At 46.5% G+C, this 19874-nt stretch overlaps 2 protein-coding genes across 3 annotated transcripts in view; both read right to left on the bottom strand.

Moving 5' to 3' along the window:
* Positions 1–19874, bottom strand: part of LOC142259266 (uncharacterized) — a 343907-nt gene that overhangs the window by 289411 nt on the left and 34622 nt on the right. The gene's annotated exons all lie outside the window — the stretch shown is intronic.
* Positions 14256–18797, bottom strand: LOC142259275 (uncharacterized). 2 transcript variants are annotated; one of them, XM_075331753.1, is made up of 3 exons: positions 18698–18797; positions 18501–18614; positions 14256–15706 (listed from the first exon to the last, which is right to left on the bottom strand). In XM_075331753.1, the coding sequence occupies exons 1-3, from the start codon at positions 18780–18782 to the stop codon at positions 14415–14417; spliced, it is 1491 nt and encodes a 496-aa protein (XP_075187868.1). In that variant the 5' UTR covers positions 18783–18797; the 3' UTR covers positions 14256–14414. The 2 variants fall into 2 exon arrangements, with proteins under 2 accessions (XP_075187868.1, XP_075187869.1); XM_075331754.1 differs by having other exon boundaries at positions 14256–15703.

Here is a 19874-nt window from a genome sequence, read left to right as displayed (position 1 = left end):
GGCGGCACCCGGCCCCATGTGGCGGCACACGGCCCCATGTGGCGGCACACGGCCCCATGTGGCTGCACACGGCCCCATGTGGCTGCACACGGCCCACTATTGCTGGCACATGGCCCCATGTGGCGGCACACGGCCCCATGTGGCGGCACATGGCCCACTATTGCTGGCACATGGCCTCATGTGGCTGCACACGGCCCACTATTGCTGGCACATGGCCCCATGTGGCTGCACACGGCCCCATGTGGCTGCACACGGCCCCATGTGGCTGCACACGGCCCCATGTGGCTGCACACGGCCCCATGTGGCTGCACACAGCCCACTATTGCTGGCACATGGCCCCATGTGGCGGCACACGGCCCCATGTGGTTGCACACAGCCCACTATTGCTGGCACATGGCCCCATGTGGCGGCACCCGGCCCCATGTGGCGGCACACGGCCCCATGTGGCGGCACACGGCCCCATGTGGCGGCACACGGCCCCATGTGGCTGCACACGGCCCCATGTGGCTGGCACATGGCCCCATGTGGCGGCACAGGGCCCCATGTGGCTGCACACAGCCCACTATTGCTGGCACATGGCCCCATGTGGCGGCACATGGCCCCATGTGGCTGCACACAGCCCACTATTGCTGGCACATGGCCCCATGTGGCGGCACCCGGCCCCATGTGGCGGCACACGACCCCATGTGGCGGCACACGGCCCCATGTGGCGGCACACGGCCCCATGTGGCTGCACACGGCCCCATGTGGCTGCACACGGCCCACTATTGCTGGCACATGGCCCCATGTGGCGGCACACGGCCCCATGTGGCGGCACACGGCCCCATGTGGCGGCACATGGCCCACTATTGCTGGCACATGGCCTCATGTGGCTGCACACGGCCCACTATTGCTGGCACATGGCCCCATGTGGCTGCACACGGCCCCATGTGGCTGCACACGGCCCCATGTGGCTGCACACGGCCCCATGTGGCTGCACACAGCCCACTATTGCTGGCACATGGCCCCATGTGGCGGCACACGGCCCCATGTGGCTGCACACAGCCCACTATTGCTGGCACCCGGCCCCATGTGGCGGCACCCGGCCCCATGTGGCGGCACCCGGCCCCATGTGGCGGCACACGGCCCCATGTGGCGGCACACGGCCCCATGTGGCGGCACACGGCCCCATGTGGCTGCACACAGCCCACTATTGCTGGCACATGGCCCCATGTGGCGGCACATGGCCCCATGTGGTGGCACACGGCCCCATGTGGCTGCACACAGCCCACTATTGCTGGCACATGGCCCCATGTGGCGGCACATGGCCCCATGTGGCTGCACACAGCCCACTATTGCTGGCACACGGCCCCATGTGGCTGCACACGGCCCACTATTGCTGGCACATGGCCCCATGTGGCGGCACACGGCCCACTATTGCTGGCACATGGCCCCATGTGGCGGCAAACACGGCCCCATGTAGCGGCACATGGCCCACTATTGCTGGCACATGGCCCACTATTGCTGGCACACAGCTCCCTGTGTTATATATCGCCCCATGCTGCTGCTTTTAGGAAAATAAACTTTCCTTACCTTCTCCAGCATTGTCCTGTCTGTGTCCCCCTCCTCGGGGTTGATCTCCGGCCTCCTGCATTTCCTGGTTCTCGGCCGGTCATGTGATCTGCACGGCAGAGTGAAATCTCTTGTGCCTTATCACAGCAGCAGGAGGGAGGCCTGGCAGACACGCTGGAGGAGGTGAGTAAAAAGTTTATTATTTTACTGTTTGCAGCAGCATAGGGGACATAGCTAACACGGGGGAGGGGGCATGTGCAATCAAAGAAGGGGCAGGCAGATATAATATACACTGCTGCCCCAGCCTATCGCCGCGGTGCACTTTCAGCACCATGGTGGTGGACAGCAGCTGTGCATATTATATGAGCGGGTGCAGGAGATCAAAGTCTGCTGCTCCCAGCTTTCACAAGTCCCCCAGCAGAGCTCCAGAGCTGCCCGCACCTCCCCTGGACTCTGTAGTGTGTGTGTATATATATATATATATATATATATACACCCCCCCCCGTATATTCGGATTATAAGACGCACCCCCTACTTTCCCCCAAAATTTGGGGGAACAAAAGTGCGTCTTATAAAGCGAAAAATACGGTAATAAGATTTTGATGGATGGGGAAATACTGTATGTAAACTGGTGGGGGGAGATTTCAACACAGTGGTTTCTCATTAAGAAGATAGGAGGAGTCAGGGGAAACGGGAGGAGTACGGAGGGGCTGCTGGAAGCAATGCTAAAAACAACGACACTGCATGATTGCTGGAGAATACATCACCCGCAAGAGGGAGAATTTACACACGACTCTTGGTCACGGATTGACCTCTAGCTGACAACTGAGAATTTATTGCAGAGGGTAGAAGAGATAGCTATAGAGAATATGGTAATCTCAGATCATAGCCCAGTGGCAGTCAGTGTAGCTGATAAAATTCAGAGAGGACAGGAATATATATGGCGCTTCCCCTCATTCTTGACTTTGGACGAAAACTTCCATAGAATTCTGAGAGAGTGGTGGGTGGATTATACATTCACGAATCAGGAGCACAATGGGGAAACATGCACACATCCGATCGCATACATGCACACATCCGATCGCATACATGCGCACACACACTCACGATATCACACGTACCACTACAATCGCGCTCGCGCACACACAACATCCGGAGATGTCACATGGTTCCGGCCATGTGAGCAAGGTCCTGGAAGATCACAGCACAATATCGCCGCCGAGAAGCAAGCAATATCACTGGATGGGGTGAGTGTGTGTAAGCGATCTGTAGTCTGTGTGTGTGTCTGTGTGTGTGTGTGTGAGATCTGATGTGTGTGTGTGTGTGTGTTCCGCTGCAGGACCATGATGTGCTCACCTGCTCCCGGTCGGCGTCTGGTGAGTATGATCGGGGCGTCTTCTCTCTTCTTTCTTTAGTGGGTCTCCGTTGTCTATGATGAAGTGTCCTGCAGTGTCTTTAACTTTTTCATTGCTGCATGACACTTCATTAATGACCGCAGCTATGTCTTATTTTCAGGGGATGTCTTATATTAAAGCATCCCTGAAAACTCCTGCTATGTCTTATTTTCGGGGGGCGTCTAATTTTCGGGGAAACACGGTAGTACCAAAAGGTTAATGTTGTCAATCGAAAAAGGAGGGATCAGACTACCAAACATTAGGGGGTACAATCTGGCCTGTATCTTGAGACATGTAGTCGATTGGATTAGACGAACAAGTAGGTACTCTGACTGGGATATAGAGGCTGAATTTTGTAAGCCTTGGGACCTGAGTTCAATTTTAAATACCTCCATTCCAAATTTGCCGCCCAATATTAAACACTCACTGATTTGTAGACACACAGTGATAACTTTGAAGGCGGTTAGGAAAAAGTTCGGGTTAGCCTGGAATATCTCCAAATTCCTTAATATATGGGCTTGTCCTGACTTTCCACAGGGAAGGAAAAATGATCTCTTTAAAGAGTGGAGGGAAAAAGGGATTAGAACTCTAAAAAACCTGATGCATGATACAGAACGGAGATGGATGACATGTGAAGAGTTGAGAGAAAAGTATGACTTGCGCCGATTCCAGATTCACCAGTTTGAACAGGTGAAACAAGGGATAATGAAGAAACTATACAACATAAATAACGAATATGAGGCAAATCAGATGGATGCGATCATATTAAGGGACATCCATGCCACAAATATATCAAGTTTATACGGAATTATGAGACAAGTGTTAGTCCCTAACATATCAAAAAGAATTTTGGAAGGGTGGGCAAGGCAGTTGGGAGATCAACAGAGGGAGGAGAAGTTTTTGAAAGGTTGGAAGAAGGTTGAGGAAGAAGATTGTGAATGAGAACTTAAGGGATACCCAATTCAGGATCATACATAGAGCTGTCTATGGATTTAATATATTGTATGCTGGACATCCAGATAAGATGATGAGTTTCCAAAATGTAGTACGGAAAAAGCAGACCTATTTCATGGGTTATGGCAGTGCGGGAGGATTGAAAGATTTTGGAAACAAGTCCAGCGGGTAGTGAGGAAAATCTGGAACAGAAACGTGGAGATGGATCTAAAAGTTTGGTTATTTCACTATCAGCATCAGGAGGAAGAAGGAAGTTTAGTGTAGATCACAGAGGGAAACTGGTTTATGCCACGCTAAAAACCACTGATGCCGGTATATTAAAAATTTCTTTTTTATTTCACAATCCTACGCGTTTCAGAGACATGACCCGTCTCCTTCTTTAATATACCGGCATCAGTGGTTTTTAGCGCGGCATAAACTCATTTCCTTCTGTGATCTACACTAAACTACGTTATCCACGGGGCCGCTGCTGAACCACGCAGACACTCACATGCGTGTATAAGGGGTTGTGACTGGCACAACCAAACTAGGTGAGTGTACCTCTTTTCTTCATTTCTAAATGTTTTACCGGGTAAGACCCTATTGCGCCTTGTGTCCCCCATCTCTAGCAGCATCAGGAGGAGGGAGAGGAAGGGGGGGACAAGTTACCGAATCTTTTCCATGATATAGCAATGATAAGTAAAAGGGCAATTCTTCAGAAGTGGCTGGTGAAAAAAATACCAACGAAAGAAGAACTGGTTAATCAATTGAAAAAAACGCTCATGTTGGAGAAGGTGGTGCTGGAGAGATGCAAAGAGAGGATGGCAGCAAAATTTTTTAGTTAATGGAGAAAGTTTATAAGTGTGATCTGTTCAAGAGAAGAATTACTACAAATAATGTCCTTTGTGTCCACAGAGTGGTATATGAAGGAAGATCTGTCAGGGTCCATGGGCAAGCTGAAAGTATAGTTGGCTAAGTTTGAGGTTGTGTCGCATGGAGAGGGGAGGGGGGGATGGGAGGGATAGTGTTTATAAGTAATGTTTGTAACAAGTTATGAAGGTAGGCTGAAGGGGGGCAGCGGAGATTTAACAATGGAAATATACACTGACAAAGATGTAGTTTTGTTGTCAGAACTTTCTGACATTTGACTTCCCAGCAAAGTCTACTAGAATTCAGATTTGCTGTGCGCACCTGTGGCGCCCTGGACAAGCCAGCATGTCACAGGTACTACAACAACACACCCCACACCCTGGTTAGGCACATCAGTCACACACACAAAACCTTGTTGCCTCCCTCCAGGGGCTGATGTCCACACCAGGTGGGGCGGGGCCAGGCGGTTGGCCCCACCCACCGAGGAGTTCACAGTCCTGGAGGTGGGAAAGGAAGAGAGATCTGTGAGGGAGAGTGGTAGTGGAGGAGTGAAGTGGTAGTGGAGAAGCGAGAGGAGACTGACCGTGTCCGGGTACGTGGCCCGGGCACTCAAGAGCAAGGTTGGCAGACGGTGGTGACCGTCTGCAGGCGAGGCCGATTGACGCACAACCGTGAGGACCGGGGACGGGCGGTGGCCCGCCGGTACCGAACCGGGGAGCGAAGAGAAGCCAGCACCATTCGGCAGGGCCTACGGACCCCGACCAGGCTTGGAGTCGCCGTTAAACCGGTGAAATCCGACAGCGACGGGAACCTCCGGGGTTTCTCAGCAGCAAAGACCCGACTGAAGGCAACCGCTCAACTGTGAAGGGAAATACAGCTACCGCCACAGCTAGAGTTCCCAGGGCCAGAGCCTGCGGGCAAAAAGGGGCTCCTCTGGCAAATACACCGCTGGGGAGCGGGTTACCGGTGGGAAGCCATCGGAGTCGAAAACATATCACAGGTGCAGGGAGAGGCAGTCACCGCCAACCTACCGGGAGTGACCACCGCGGCCGGCTGCGGGACCCGTCCATGCAGCCGTTTGTTTTACCAGAGACTCCGTCTACGTTATTGGCTGAGTGAGTACCACCGTGCCGTCTGGCACTGCGCTGCCCCCGTGACCGTGCACCTCACCAAACCCCGCCATCCACCTTACAGTCCCCATCACCGGGCCCCGGGACCACCAAAACCCCCTACCCACGGAGTGGAGAAAAACATCTCAGCTGCTCCCTGTCATCGTTCCCGGGATCCCCGTCCAGAGCAGTGGTCGTGTCCCAACCTCACCACAACCGTGGGTGGCGTCACGGACTAAATCCCCAAACCAAGCCACCCCTTTTACTCACGGGCGAGGAGCGCCGCTCGAGGCCCCGGATCCAGCCCACCGCTCGAGCCACCGAGCAGCAGCAGCGCCGGACCCGAGCGTTAGTGAGCGCAGCGTCCCCGCCCGCGACACACCTTGCAGTTTATTTGTCAGTGTTTTCTTTGACAAAAGTTTGTGACAAAAAAGAAGCAGCATGTTCATTCTTTAGCGTTTTTGTCAACATTTGTCACAAAAAACGCATCAAAAACACATGCTATGCTGTCAATTTGGTGCGTTTTTGGTGCATTTTTCATGTGTTTTTGGTGCATTTTTGTCATAAAAATGGCATAAAAAATGCACCAGAAAACACAGCTACATTACAAGCAGTTTTTTTTTTTTACATTTCTAGGCTCTCTCTGACAAGGTGCAGTTTTGGTTGCAATTTGTGTGCAGAAAAAACTGCAGCGTGCGCATGTAGCCTAAGGCTATGTGCGCACGTTGCGTAAAAACATGCAGTTACGCTGCGCTTTGTAGCGCAGCGTAACTGCATGCGTCCTGCGGCCCCTGCACAGTCTATGGAGATTGTGCAGGGGCCGTGCGCACGTGGCGTCTAAGAGCGCAGCGCTTCGGCTACTGCCGAAGCGCTGCGCAAAAAGAAGTGACATGTCACTTCTTTCCTGCGCTTTGCCGGCAGCTCCTGCTCTGTCTATGGCAGGAGCTGGAGGCAGAGCGCATGGAATCGGCGCTCACTACGGACATTTCTGCAGCGATCTAAAGCGCACATGTGCTCTTCAGATCGCTGCAGAAATATCTGCAGGGCTAGTACGCAACGTGCGCACATAGCCTAAAGCTCCTCTCCATCTCACCGGAGCAGCTTGATCCTGTCAGTGCACCACTAATATGTGCGGAAATAACGACCGCAATAAACCTCCTTCCGGTTAATAAAGCCCCAGGCCCAGACGGCCTATCGAATTTTTACTACAAAACTCTCTCAGAGATGCTAGTTCTGCACCTGCAGGAAGCAATTCAGTTCACTTTTGTAATATCTTTTGTATATTTTTATAAATACTGCCTACTTTTCAGATTAAATATATAAAATAGCGTATGGCGTTGGAATGTGGTTTATAGATTAAGGGGCACTTTGCACACTACGACATCGCAGGTGCGATGTCGGAGGGGTCATGTCGAAAGTGACGCACTTCCGGCGTCGCACTCGATATTGTAGTGTGTAAATCCTAGATGATACGATTAACGATCGCAAAATTGTCGTAATCGTATCATCGATGTAGTGTCTGGGAATTCCATAATTACACGACTGCGACAGGTACGATGTTGTTCCTCGTTCCTGCGGCAGCACACATCGCTGTGTGTGAAGTCGTAGGAGCGAGGAACATCTCCTACCTGCGTCCTGCAGCTCACGCCGGCTATGCGGAAGGAAAGAGGTGGGCGGGATCTTTACATCCCGCTCATCTCCGCCCCTCCACTTCTATTGGTCGCCTTCCGTGTGACGTCACTATGACGCCGCACGACCCACCCCCTTAAGGAGGCCAGATCGACGTCGCAAGGCAGGTGAGTCCATGTGAAGCTGCCGTAGCGATAATGTTCGCTACGGCTGCTATCACAAGATATCGCACCTGCGACAGGGGCGGGGACTATCGTGCTCGGCATCGCAAGCATCGGCTTGCAATGTCGTTGTGTGCAAAGTGCCCCTAAGAGGAACAAACCTACTTATATTGTGTGTCCAATTGAGCGATTGGTGGTGGCAGCTAGTAGTAGTTCCTTTCATTATTGTGGAGTTGGCAGTGACTGTACTGAGGTATAGATATATTCCAGAGATAGAAACGATCGTATATATACTATACCTTCACTGTGAGCTTTTCAATAATCATCCTACTAGTGGAAACAGTCATGGCTTTGTCTATTAATCATTGGTCAATTGCGTAAATGTCCTGACAATTGGCGGCAGCAGAGTGCTGTTCGTGACATCCTGTATCAAATGTTTTGGTGTTGGGGGGATTATCCTTATTCATTGTGAAATTTAAGGGTTAATATACATATGATTGTGTAAAGGTCCATGAATAAGGAGAATTTATCCATTGTATTTGTGGGACAAATCGAGTGTATTTTAGATACCACAATTGACTCCATTTCCAGTGATTTGGCTGCTTGTTGAAGTGTTTGCTAAAAATTAGTTTTATCTGCTGAAGATCTATCAGTTCTAGAAATGCTGTTGTGTATAACCCCGCCCACATCACTGATTGGCAGCTGGCTGTGTACAATGAGCATTGACAGAAAGCTGCCAATCAGGGGTGGGACGGGATTATACAGAGCTTATGGAGATAGAGGATACATGGCAGCAGGTTTACTAGTTCTTTAGTGATAATAGTTATTTTATGAAAACTACATCAAGCAGCCCAGTAAATTACACGTCATTGGATATTTTTATATTGATTTTTAATTAAGTGGTAAACACTAAAGCGGGCTTTACACACTGCGATCTCACTAGCGAGATCGCAAGCGATCGTACCCGCCCCCATCGGTTGTGCAATACGGGCAAATCGCTGCCCGTGGCACACAACCTCGCTTACCCCCGTCACACGTATTTACCTGCCCTGCGACGTCGCTCTGGCCGGCGATCCGCCTCCTTTCTAAGGGGGTGGTTCGTGCGGCGTCATAGCGACGTCACACGGCAGGCGTCCAATAGAAGCGGAGGGGCGGAGATAAGCGGGACGTAACATCTCGCCTGCCTCCTTACTTCCGCATTGCCGGTGGAGGCAGGTAAGGAGATGTTCGTCGCTCCTGCGGTGTCACACACAGCGATGTGTGCTGCCGCAGGAACGACGAACAACATCGCTAACATCCTGAAAACTATTTTTTGTTTCAGGACGCGCTCTCCGCGGCAAACGATTTTGGCCGCTTTTGCGATCGTTTAAGGTCACTCCTCCTTGTCATACACTGCGATATCGTTAATGACGCCGGATGTGCGTCACAAACACCGTGACCCCGACGATAATTCATTAACGATATTGCAGCGTGTAAAGCCCCCTTTAGTGATAGATTCCCATTAAATTCAAAAAACCTCAGCATAGGTATCATAAATGTTACTCGCTCTTCACCAAGAGATAGACCCCTTTCAGTTCTGGTCTCTTAATACACCCATAATCTAAACTGTAATAAAGCTTCACTGGCAGAGAAGAGGAAACCCGAACAGTAAAGTTTGTACCGAAAACAGACTTAATAAAAAAAAAAAAAAAAATCAGTGACCGAGTTTGGAGTTGGGGTGCTTTACGTATCCTAACCACTCGACCTAGAATTGCTGTGCTCGGGTATGCCCGATGCTTAGCACAGTGCAAGCTCCTAGCAGTGTTTGAATGGCTTTCACAGTAAGTAAAAACATTGTTATTGGATGTAGTGTGCGCAATTCCCGCTCTCCCTACCGCGGAAATGTTTGCTTTTTGGCTGGTGGCATGTGGGCGAAAACTCGAACTGCCCAATTAGTAACTTCCAATGGGATTCAGGTCAAGTCCGGGTCCCGAAATGAACTTTATCTAAAGTCTGGATTAAAAAGCCGAACCCGAAGTTCAACGGGTACACTTATCACTATTTGTGGGGAGCCCCATGAAAAAAAATAACCAATTGGATATCAGACATATAAAATTCTGTCTGTCGGTTTTTTAACTATAACAATTATCCTTTGTAAAGGGATCGTTTTTATAATATAAAAAACCCAATTTATGCGGGGGACACTCCTGGTTCATGAAGTGGTGCATGCCTCTTCATGAATCTGGGGTGTGCCTTCGTGTGCCATACTAGAAATATTACTCTCATCAGGGACTGGAGTGAAATTTCCGGTATAGGGAATGCCACAGCTCGTCATGAATTAAAGCTGTAATGTTACGCCCCCGTCCCACCCATGGCTTTTATAATTTTGAAGTGAAACTGCCAAAAGCCACCAAAATTCTCTGAATTGATCCACATTTTTTAGACTTTTCAAAGCTTGTGTGACAATTTTTTGGCATAAAAGCTTTTATGAATTGGGACAAGTGTGTCTTAACAACTTCCACGTATCTAGGATGCACAGTGTGATTCAGTTCTTGTTGATAGACACTGCAAGATTGATAAGCTACTTTGATCCAAATGATAGGCAAACAGACAGTTTTGTGTGTTTATACGTGTATTTATTGTGCTTGAAGAACGTTTTCGGTCCAAATTGGACCTTCCTCAGTAGCACTAAGCATAAAAATAAAATACAAAAAATAAATAACATAGATACAAACGGTGTATATAACACTGAGGGCAAACAAAATAGTTACATGTACAGTGTACATTGCAATATTCAAATTCATATTCTTTGATAGAAAAAATCTCATACATATAAAATGAATTTTATTTTTATGCTTAGTGCTACTGAGGAAGGTCCAATTTGGACCGAAAACGTTCTTCAAGCACAATAAATACACTTTTTCATCACACTTTGGGAGTGCCTTGTTACTTCTTGTTGTATGGCTTTGGAACCTGAAGTGCACCCCAACATCTTTTGAAAATATATACGAAGGAAGTGCCGTTTTCTTCTTCATACATATTGTGTGTTTATACGTCCAAAATAGGTGTGTTGCAGTGGGAACAAAAACCTCTCATTATGACCTACTGATACAATATATAAAATTGGTGTTTCATCTAGAAAAAAGACATATATCCATATATATTGTCCCAGAAACATTAATCATTACATGAGAGAAAAAAAATCCAGGTCCTATGGCTAAATTTATGTGGGTATGATTATAACAACAATATTCATGATTTCATATTCGCCTAAGGGTTATACATCCAGATCAATGAAAAAAGACAATGTGCAGTCACACAGTTGATAATAAGGGTTGGTCTCACCCATATCCAGATCCGGGTCAGTTGTTGGAGGGGGTCATCAACATAGGTGAGTCAGGTGGCTGTCCGCGACCAGGCATGAGCTCTTTCCCTGGAGTGGACTAACTGACACCCTTTTTTTAGAGCCATTTCACTTAGGGTCAGTTTGGTACTGCCCTTGTAAGGGCTGGAGTCAATGGGGTTTTGAGGTGTCACTTAGTTCACTCCAGGGAAAGAGCTCAGGCCTAAAGTAAGGATCGTGGGTATGAGCTCTTCGTCAACACTACTAATGCTAAAGGAGACAAAAGAAAACAATACAGGGGAAACACAAATGCTACCACCTGAGCCGAGATAGCAAAAGTCAAACACTTATCTTAGCAGCTACCACAGAAGTCTCTGGAACAACAAAAGGAGAAGAACACTGCAGACTACAGTCAGGAACAACTATAAACAGCACCCAAAGCAACCCAGGCTGAGGTTTATAAAGGAAGTCAGAGGCTGACAACTGAGAGGAAAAACTGACAGTTTGCCAGGGTCATAGAGTCCACTGCTGCAGAAATTCAAAACTGTCAGATAAGAACACGCACTGCCAATCTCTGGGATTTTCCAACACTCGGTCACTATTTTTGTGCAAAATGTCTATAGCTCTGCCTCAACTCCAGAGGTTCTGAGGCAAAATCATCACATCTAAACAACAAAGAAAGACAGGCATGAAGAATATATATTTTACAAGCATTATTAACAAAACAAGTTTGGAAATGCAATTATATACCATGTGATATACTTAAGAGTTCCTATCTTGAATCTGGGGCTGCGCTGTTTAGAAAATAAAGTCGTGGGTGCTGGGATTATAGAGCTCATTCTTTCACTATGAGAGTGATCACTGAGGGTTGTGGGATCTCACAACCTGGAAAATCCTTTCTGGGGAGACTTCTAAAAATTTTGGTATTTAAAAAATTCACTACTCTGCAGCTCTCCACTGCTTTAGTAAATATAAAAGGCAGCCACAGATTTGCACCATTTAAAGGAAAAGTAAAGAAAAACCACATCGTGTTCAAAATTGGGGGATATTAACCCTGTAACATAACATTGTAAGCAGCAGATTCCCCCCCATAACAGAGCGTCATGACCACATTTTTTGCTTCAATCTTTTTCCCTATTTTCCTTCTTCAAAACCTGGGTGTGTATTATGGTCTGAAAAATGCAGTAAGTTTAAAAGGAAAGAAAATGGTTCTTTCCCCTCACCAATTCTTACTTGAACAATTGCAGCTGCTTTTTGGATAAAAACCCTTTGAATTATAGTACATCATGATGGCTTCTCCCGTGTGACTCATCTGACAACAGGACCTGATTAATGATATAAAACATTTGCCAAATTCTGAAAGCAAGAATGGCTGCTCTGCTCTGTTGGTTTTCTGAAGGTTGGCAAGGCTTGATTTACCAGTTAAGGCCCTGTGCGCTATGGAAAATGGAATTTTAGAAAGAAAATTCCGCAGGCACTGAAAGATTACTGCACCCGCGGAAACCCCCCCCCCACAAAAAAACGCACCGAAATCCGCATGCGTTTTGCTGCGTTTTTCGTGCAGTTTTGGTGCAGTTTTTTCGCAGGTTGGTACATATGTTTTAATGCATTCAATGCAATAAAGCACATTGAGAAAAAAAAAAAGTAATTTTCTTGATAGATAGATAGATGACAGATCACTCTAGTTCTCCCCAGCGGTAGTGTGTTCACATTACCGGCCATGGGAAATGACCTGTTGTTACCTCTCTGCAGGCTTGTTGCGAGGCTGCATTATGTACAGTGTCAGTCGCGGCTTGATGCAAGCATCGTAGGACGTGGATTACGCCAGAGCTGTGTGTTTGGGAGGGGTTAATAAAGGGGTGAAATGGGCTTTTTTGTGTTTTATTTAAAATAAAGGATTTCTCGGTGTGTGTGTTTTTTCACTTTAATTACAGGTTTTAATCATGAAAGCTTTCTCATAGACGCTGCCATGATTAAAAGCCGGGACTTAAATGGCAGCGATCCGCTGTCATTTAACTCCTTACCACCGGGATAGCCACCGCATCACGGCATCTGGAAGAGCCGGGGACACTCCGGGACTGTCGCATAATGGATGCGACAGCCCCGGGGCAGCTGCGGGCTGATATTCTCAGCTGTGGGAGGGGTGGAGGGGGGGGAACGGGCATTAACCCTGCCCCTCGCCCTCCCCAGCCTGACAATACCGGGCCGCCGCTGTGTGTTTACCTCGCCTGGAAGGTAAAAATACAGCGGAGCCCGCGTTTGTTTATTTTTATATGTCCATTTGATTTCTATGTGTATTCTATATGTCTGTGTCTGTGTGTGAGTGCGATGTGTGTGTATTCTATGTCTGTGTCTGTGATCTCTGTGTGTTTACTCTCTGCTCCGCTTCCTCTTCCTGTTACAATGACATCACTTCCCTGCAAACCGCAGGCAGTGATGAAACATTATGTTCCAAAAACGCGAAATACCGGAGGGAATAACGCAGGAAAACGCAATGAACCGCACAGAAATTGCTACCTGCGGGATTTCACGATAACATTGCAGTAAATGGAGTGAAATGCCGCAGCTACCTGCGGAAAAGAAGTGACATGCAATTGTTTTTGCTGCAGGAATCCCGCATAAAAACAAAAAAGTGAGCCGGAGTATGAGATGGTATACATGGAGCTTGTGAGACCATGTTCACACTGGCCATAAGACAAAGAGAAACCAAGGAAAAAATTGTGAAAACATACCCTGCTGTAACTAAATAAAAGCATAGTGCATTTAAACATAGGGTACTTAGTAAACACTGTTTTTGATCAAAAAAAGCATAAAGCTATCCCACCAAACGTCAAGGTGTACCCAGGTGGGATAGTACCTACACTCTCTAATATTAAAACCTTACCATGGGTCTAAAATAGGCCTCAATGTGGCTAAGGGCTGAGAGTGACCGGGTCCCAACAGGACACACAGTCGGGGATGCACAGAATGAAATGCCCAGCTCACTGAAAAGGGGGCTACTCCCTGTTTGTACTGAATACAAAAAAACTACATAAAAACAAAAAAGTGAGCCGGAGTATGAGATGGTATACATGGAGCTTGTGAGACCATGTTCACACTGGCCATTAGACAAAGAGAAACCAAGGGAAAAATTGTGAAAACATACCCTGCTGTAACTAAATAAAAAACATGCAGCTGTCAAAATCTGCATAGTGCGCACAGCATTTTTTTTCCCATAGGTTTTGCTGGTAAATCACTATAGAGATGTTATGAACATAACATGCAGCGAAACATGCAGCAAAACCGCAGGAAATCCGCGGCAAAAACCGGCAAGTGCGCACAGGGCCTTAACATTTCAATTATTCACAACATGAAAAAGGATCCTTCCCTGTGTGGCTTCTTCACATGTCTAACAAGATCTGATTTCTGAAAATTACATTTTCCACATTCAGAACATAAAAATGGTTTATTTTGTGTGATTTTTTTGATGGTAAACAAGACCAGACTTCCTAGTATAACATTTACCACATTCTGGGCATGAAAATGGCTTCTCTCCTGTGTGAGATCTTAGATGCAAAACAAGTTTCGATTTCTGAATAAAACCTTTCCCACACTCTGAACATGAAAATGGTTTCTCCTCTGTGTGAATTTTCTGATGTGTAACAAGATGTGATTTATCGATAAAACATTTCCCACATTCTGAACATGAAAATGGCTTCTCCCCTGTGTGAATTTTCTGATGTTTAACAAGATGTGATATCTGAATAAAACATTTCCCACATTCTGAACATGAAAATGGCTTCTCCCCTGTGTGAATTTTCTGATGTTTAACAAGGTCTGATTTCTGAATATAACATTTTCCACACTCTGAACATGAAAATGGCTTTTCCCCTGTGTGACTTTTCTGATGTTTAACAAGGTCTGATTTCTGGATAAAACATTTCCCACATTCTGAACATGAAAATGGCTTTTCCCCTGTGTGAATTTTCTGATGTGTAACAAGATGTGATCTCTGAATAAAACATTTCCCACATTTTGAACATGAAAATGGCTTTTCCCCTGTGTGAGATCTTTGATGCCAAACAAGTTCTGATTTCTGAATAAAACATTTCCCACATTCTGAACATGAAAATGGCTTCTCCCCTGTGTGAATTTTCTGATGTCTAACAAGATGTGATATCTGAATAAAACATTTCCCACATTCTGAACATGAAAATGGCTTCTCCCCTGTGTGAATTTTCTGATGTCTAATAAGATGTGATATGTGAATAAAATATTTCCCACACTCTGAGCATGAAAATTTACTCTTACTAGAGTTAATTTTTTGATGGTTAGCAAGGGTTATTCTCCGAGTAAAACATTTTTCACCTTCTGAGCTTGAAAATGGCTTTTTCCATGTATGAATTTTTTGATGTTTTAAAAGATCTGATTTTTGAATAAAACATTTCCCACATTTTGAACACAAATATGGCTTCTCCCCTGTGTGAATTCTGTAATGTATAACAAGATCTGATTTCTGAGTAAAACATTTACTGCATTCTGAGCATGAAAATGGCTTCTCCCCAGTGTGAGTTTTTTGATGATCGGAATTTTGGACTTGTTTGAAAAGATCAGATGATTGTTCTTTCCTAGGAAGGACTGGAGGTATATCTAGGAAACTAGCCGGCTCTTCATATGTATCATGTGTGATACTTTGATCATCTGTTTTAAATTCTGAAGATATTAGAGGTCCAACTGAACTCCCGACACAGTCATCTGCTAACAATAAACACAATGTTATTATTTAATGAAATTATTTTGAAAGTACATTTTTTTAAACCATAACAGCAGAAATTAAATTAGGGAAAAAAATATTCTGAATCTGTTTTCTAATTTTGAGATCTAAGAGTTACATCTTTGTTAATTCAGACCTTCCATTCCTGTATCCAAGATATCTCTCCAGTAATACCAGTTCTCTGAAATGTGCTACAATAAATAATCTGAGTGATTGTCACAATGTGACTGCAGGATAACAAGGGACAGAGGGCTCCCATACTGTTCCTCATGCTAGAAGACCCTAGGCTATCCCCAACCTCTGGATTACCCCTGAATGAGAAGATGCCAGAGTCTTGTGCCTTGCTATTCTCCGGACCAGATCTAATCTGTTATCCCCCTAGGGAAGGAAAGGGCTGGAGTATGATTGAAACACAGATTAAAACAGACGGGAAAAACAAAATTCAGACACACTGCAAACTCACAGAAATAAAGAGTGAGAGACTAAGGAGAAAAGCAAGAGCAGGAAGGCAGCAACAAAAAGACAGCAAAGGTTAACACCACAACTGCTCACAAAAATAATGCACAACAACAAACACCAAACACCAGTTAGTTTGTATCACAACACTTCACCACACCTGTATAGGTAAACTATAGCTGGCATTAATGGCATATACAGTAAAGAAGCGAATGACACTGGCTCCCCTATAGCATGTGATCAAAGACATTAACAAGCAGCCCAGGAGAGAATGACCTTGCTATATTTAATAGACTCAGTGTGTTGATCACAGACATCAAAGAAGTTAACAGGCAGAGTACCAGAATTTGTAGTTTCTACAGATCCTGATGCCGCCATGAGAGTTGACGATGCCTGCAAAAAATCTCTTTGTGACGTTGATCCACAACATAGACAATTTCAAAGAGATTTATTTTTTTAAGGGCGAAAATAAAATAGTTAAAGCCGCATGTAATAAAAAAAATATTAACTCATATGTGACAATTCACCTGTATCTGCTCCATTCTGTAGTTCCTGCTGCTGCGCGACTGATCAGGGAGGAGTAGTGAAAAAACACATCTTATATCATCAATTCTTCTCGAACATTTATGGATTGTTGTAACTAATGTTATATTTTGAACATCCAAGGAGTAAAATACAGCAGTGATAGGAAACTTAGTAACCCTTCAGTATCCTGCAATCGAATCACAAGGTGCCGACTGGAGTTGTGATGTTGCTGTCAAAAATTGACAGTCAAGTTTAAAAAGCTAAGAGCCACCTCTGTTAGAGACATATGCCGGATATTTAACGGGGTTTTCTGGGACAGTAACGTTAATGGCCTATCCTTAGGGTGGCGTTACACGGTACGATTTATCGCGCGATATGTTGTTGGGGTCACGGAATTCGTGACGCACATCCGGCATCGGTAGAGATGTCGTACCGTGTGACACCTCCGAACGACTTAACGAGCAAAAATACTCACCTTATCGTTGCTCGTTGACATGTCGTTCATTTCCATAATGTCATTCCTTCTTCTGCGCGCCGGTTGTTCGTCGTTCCCGTGGCAGCACACATCGCTATGTGTGACACCCCGGGAATGACGAACAACAACTTACCTTCGTCCCGCCGGCAATGAGGAAGGAAGGAGGTGGGCGAAATGTTACGTCCCGCTCATCTCCGCCCCTCCACTTCTATTGGGCGGCCGCTGTGTGACGTCGCTGTGATGCCGAACGTCCCTCTCCCTTCAGGAAGCGGATGCCGCCCACAGCGACGTCGTTAGGGAGGTGACGGGAGTTTAACGACTTTGTGCGACACGGGCAATGAATTGCCTGTGACGCACAAACGACGGGGGCGGGTGCAATCGCTCATGCGATCGCACGATATATCGTCTCGTGTAACGCCGCCCTTAGTCTTTGTAACCAAAGCAGGTAGCAGGGTCTTGCATTCTGTGCATATAAACATTATGGCTCCAAATCATCAGGACCGGTGATGGACACTGAAAAATGATGTCAGGGACTGGAGTGAGATTTCTGGCATAGGGAACGCTGTAGTTTGTTACGAAGTAGAGAAGCGGTGGCATCACACCCTTCTTATGGCCAAGCTCTGCCAATTTTGTTAAAGCTGGTTAAAATTGGCGTGAACACCTACACACCAGCCTGTCTGCTCTTCAGCTTTAGACTCGTGCAATTAAGAGACCTTTGGTCACATGATGTGATGTTGAAAAGGTTCTTAAGTAGTCCTATAATCGGCATATAAACACCGGGCCCTAGAAGAATGGGGGCCCGGTGCAATTGCTTAGTTTGCTCTCTCTTTCCCCTAATGCCAGTCTCTCTTCTATTCAGTTCTATTAGACTCCTGCAATTAAAAGACCTTTGGTTGCATCATGTCACATGACTTTGAAGTCATCAAAGGTCCTTAAACAATCAATCTTAGAATACAACTGATGGAGTCCCTAAGAGAGAGGGGTTCCTGAAAAATTGCGCAGTTTGACTCTTCCCAACGCTGGCCCTGACTGTAGCTAGGGCTTATTTTTGGAGTAGGGCTTATATTTTAAACATTCTCCAAAAATCCCATAAAATCATGCCATGGCTTATTTTCGGTGTAGGTCGTATTTTCTGGGAAACAGGGTATTCATGAACCCTCTGCAGGTCTTTAAGTTGCCTTCATAATGACAGTGAGAAGACACTAAAAACAAACAGCAGAAGAAGCAGAAGCAAAGAAAATACAGCTGAAAAACCAGAGCAGAAAGCCTAAAAATGTCAACACAAAATTAGTGCAGAAAGTACATGAGTAGATATCTCTTACTGGATAGAACTGGAGGAAACACATCCTGAGGAACATCGGGGTCTTCTTGTTTACAGTCCTGTGGGAGCAGAGGACGGGGACATCTCTCTGGTGTTGTCCTCTTACTGGATAGACCTGGAGGAAACACATACAGGGACTGAATTCATTCCTTACATACAGATAATTATAGGCTGTGTGTATTTAGTCCTGTCTATTACCTGGTGATGTGAGGGGCTGGGGAACCGCCATCATGACGTCCTTGTACAGATCTTTGTGTCCTTCTAAATACTCCCACTCCTCCATGGAGAAATAGACGGTGACGTCCTGACACCTTATAGGAACCTGACACATACAATGATACCGTCACCCCCGATCCCTTCATAGCGTTACTGTATAATGTCCCAGCATTCCCAGCAGTGTCACCTCTCCAGTCAGCAGCTCAATCATCTTGTAGGTGAGTTCTAGGATCTTCTGGTCATTGATGTCCTCATGTATCGGGGGGTGAGGTGGAGGCCCCGTGATTGGGCTCGGGGGTCTTCCCCATCCCTCAGACACAGGGGCCTGACAGCGCTCACTAGAGGTCTTCTTCACTACTGTGTAATCCTGGTTATGGAGAGACACAGTAATAAATCTCACTCCAGACATTTCCAGAGTCCTCACCTCTCCAGTTCTGTCCATCTGTTATTCCCATAGATAAGAATGATGTAATGTGACGTCATCAGAATCTCTCACCTCTCCAGTAAGCCGGAAGAGGATCTCTAGGGTGAGGTGTAATATCCTCTCCGCTATCTTGTTCCAGTCTTTATCCATCCTGGTCAGGAAGTTTTCTTAAACAGAATACAATCACTGAGAGGATCCGATATTATAAGGACCTGAATGGGAAGGAGATGAGCCGATATGTAAAATTAATGGAGATAATAATGGAGGGAAGATATTGTGGCGCCCCTGACCTGGTCAGGCACCACAGAGTATTGCACCCATGCTGGGGCAGTGCTTCCAGGTAATCTCCAAAGGCCAGGATGAGGTGTGCACATACAAACACCTAGCAACCAGGTCTCCCACACCACTAGAAGGGATCCTTGGGTAGCCCAGAAGAGGTTACCTTTCAATTCCCTGCAACAGGGTGTAGGGAGGGGCTGGAGGCTAGAAGCAGGGGAGACAGGAAAAAAGAGGAGGAGCCGGCAGTCTGGAGCAGAGTGTTCAGGAGTGTGGAAGGGAGCAGACTTACACCCATGCTAGCCAGACCCTGCGGAGTGTGGTAGCTGTTAACAGGGGAGAACGGGTACCTGTGGGTCAGCCTGAAAGACATCTACAGAGAGGTGGCCGAGTACAGGGACCGCTGGTATTCCGGCACGCATGGGGATACAGGTCCCCAGAGCAGAAATCTAATCATCT

The sequence above is a fragment of the Anomaloglossus baeobatrachus genome (genome assembly GCF_048569485.1).
Source record: "Anomaloglossus baeobatrachus isolate aAnoBae1 chromosome 5 unlocalized genomic scaffold, aAnoBae1.hap1 SUPER_5_unloc_5, whole genome shotgun sequence".
Taxonomy (NCBI): domain Eukaryota; kingdom Metazoa; phylum Chordata; class Amphibia; order Anura; family Aromobatidae; genus Anomaloglossus; species Anomaloglossus baeobatrachus.
This window is presented reverse-complemented; position numbering and strand designations above follow the sequence as displayed.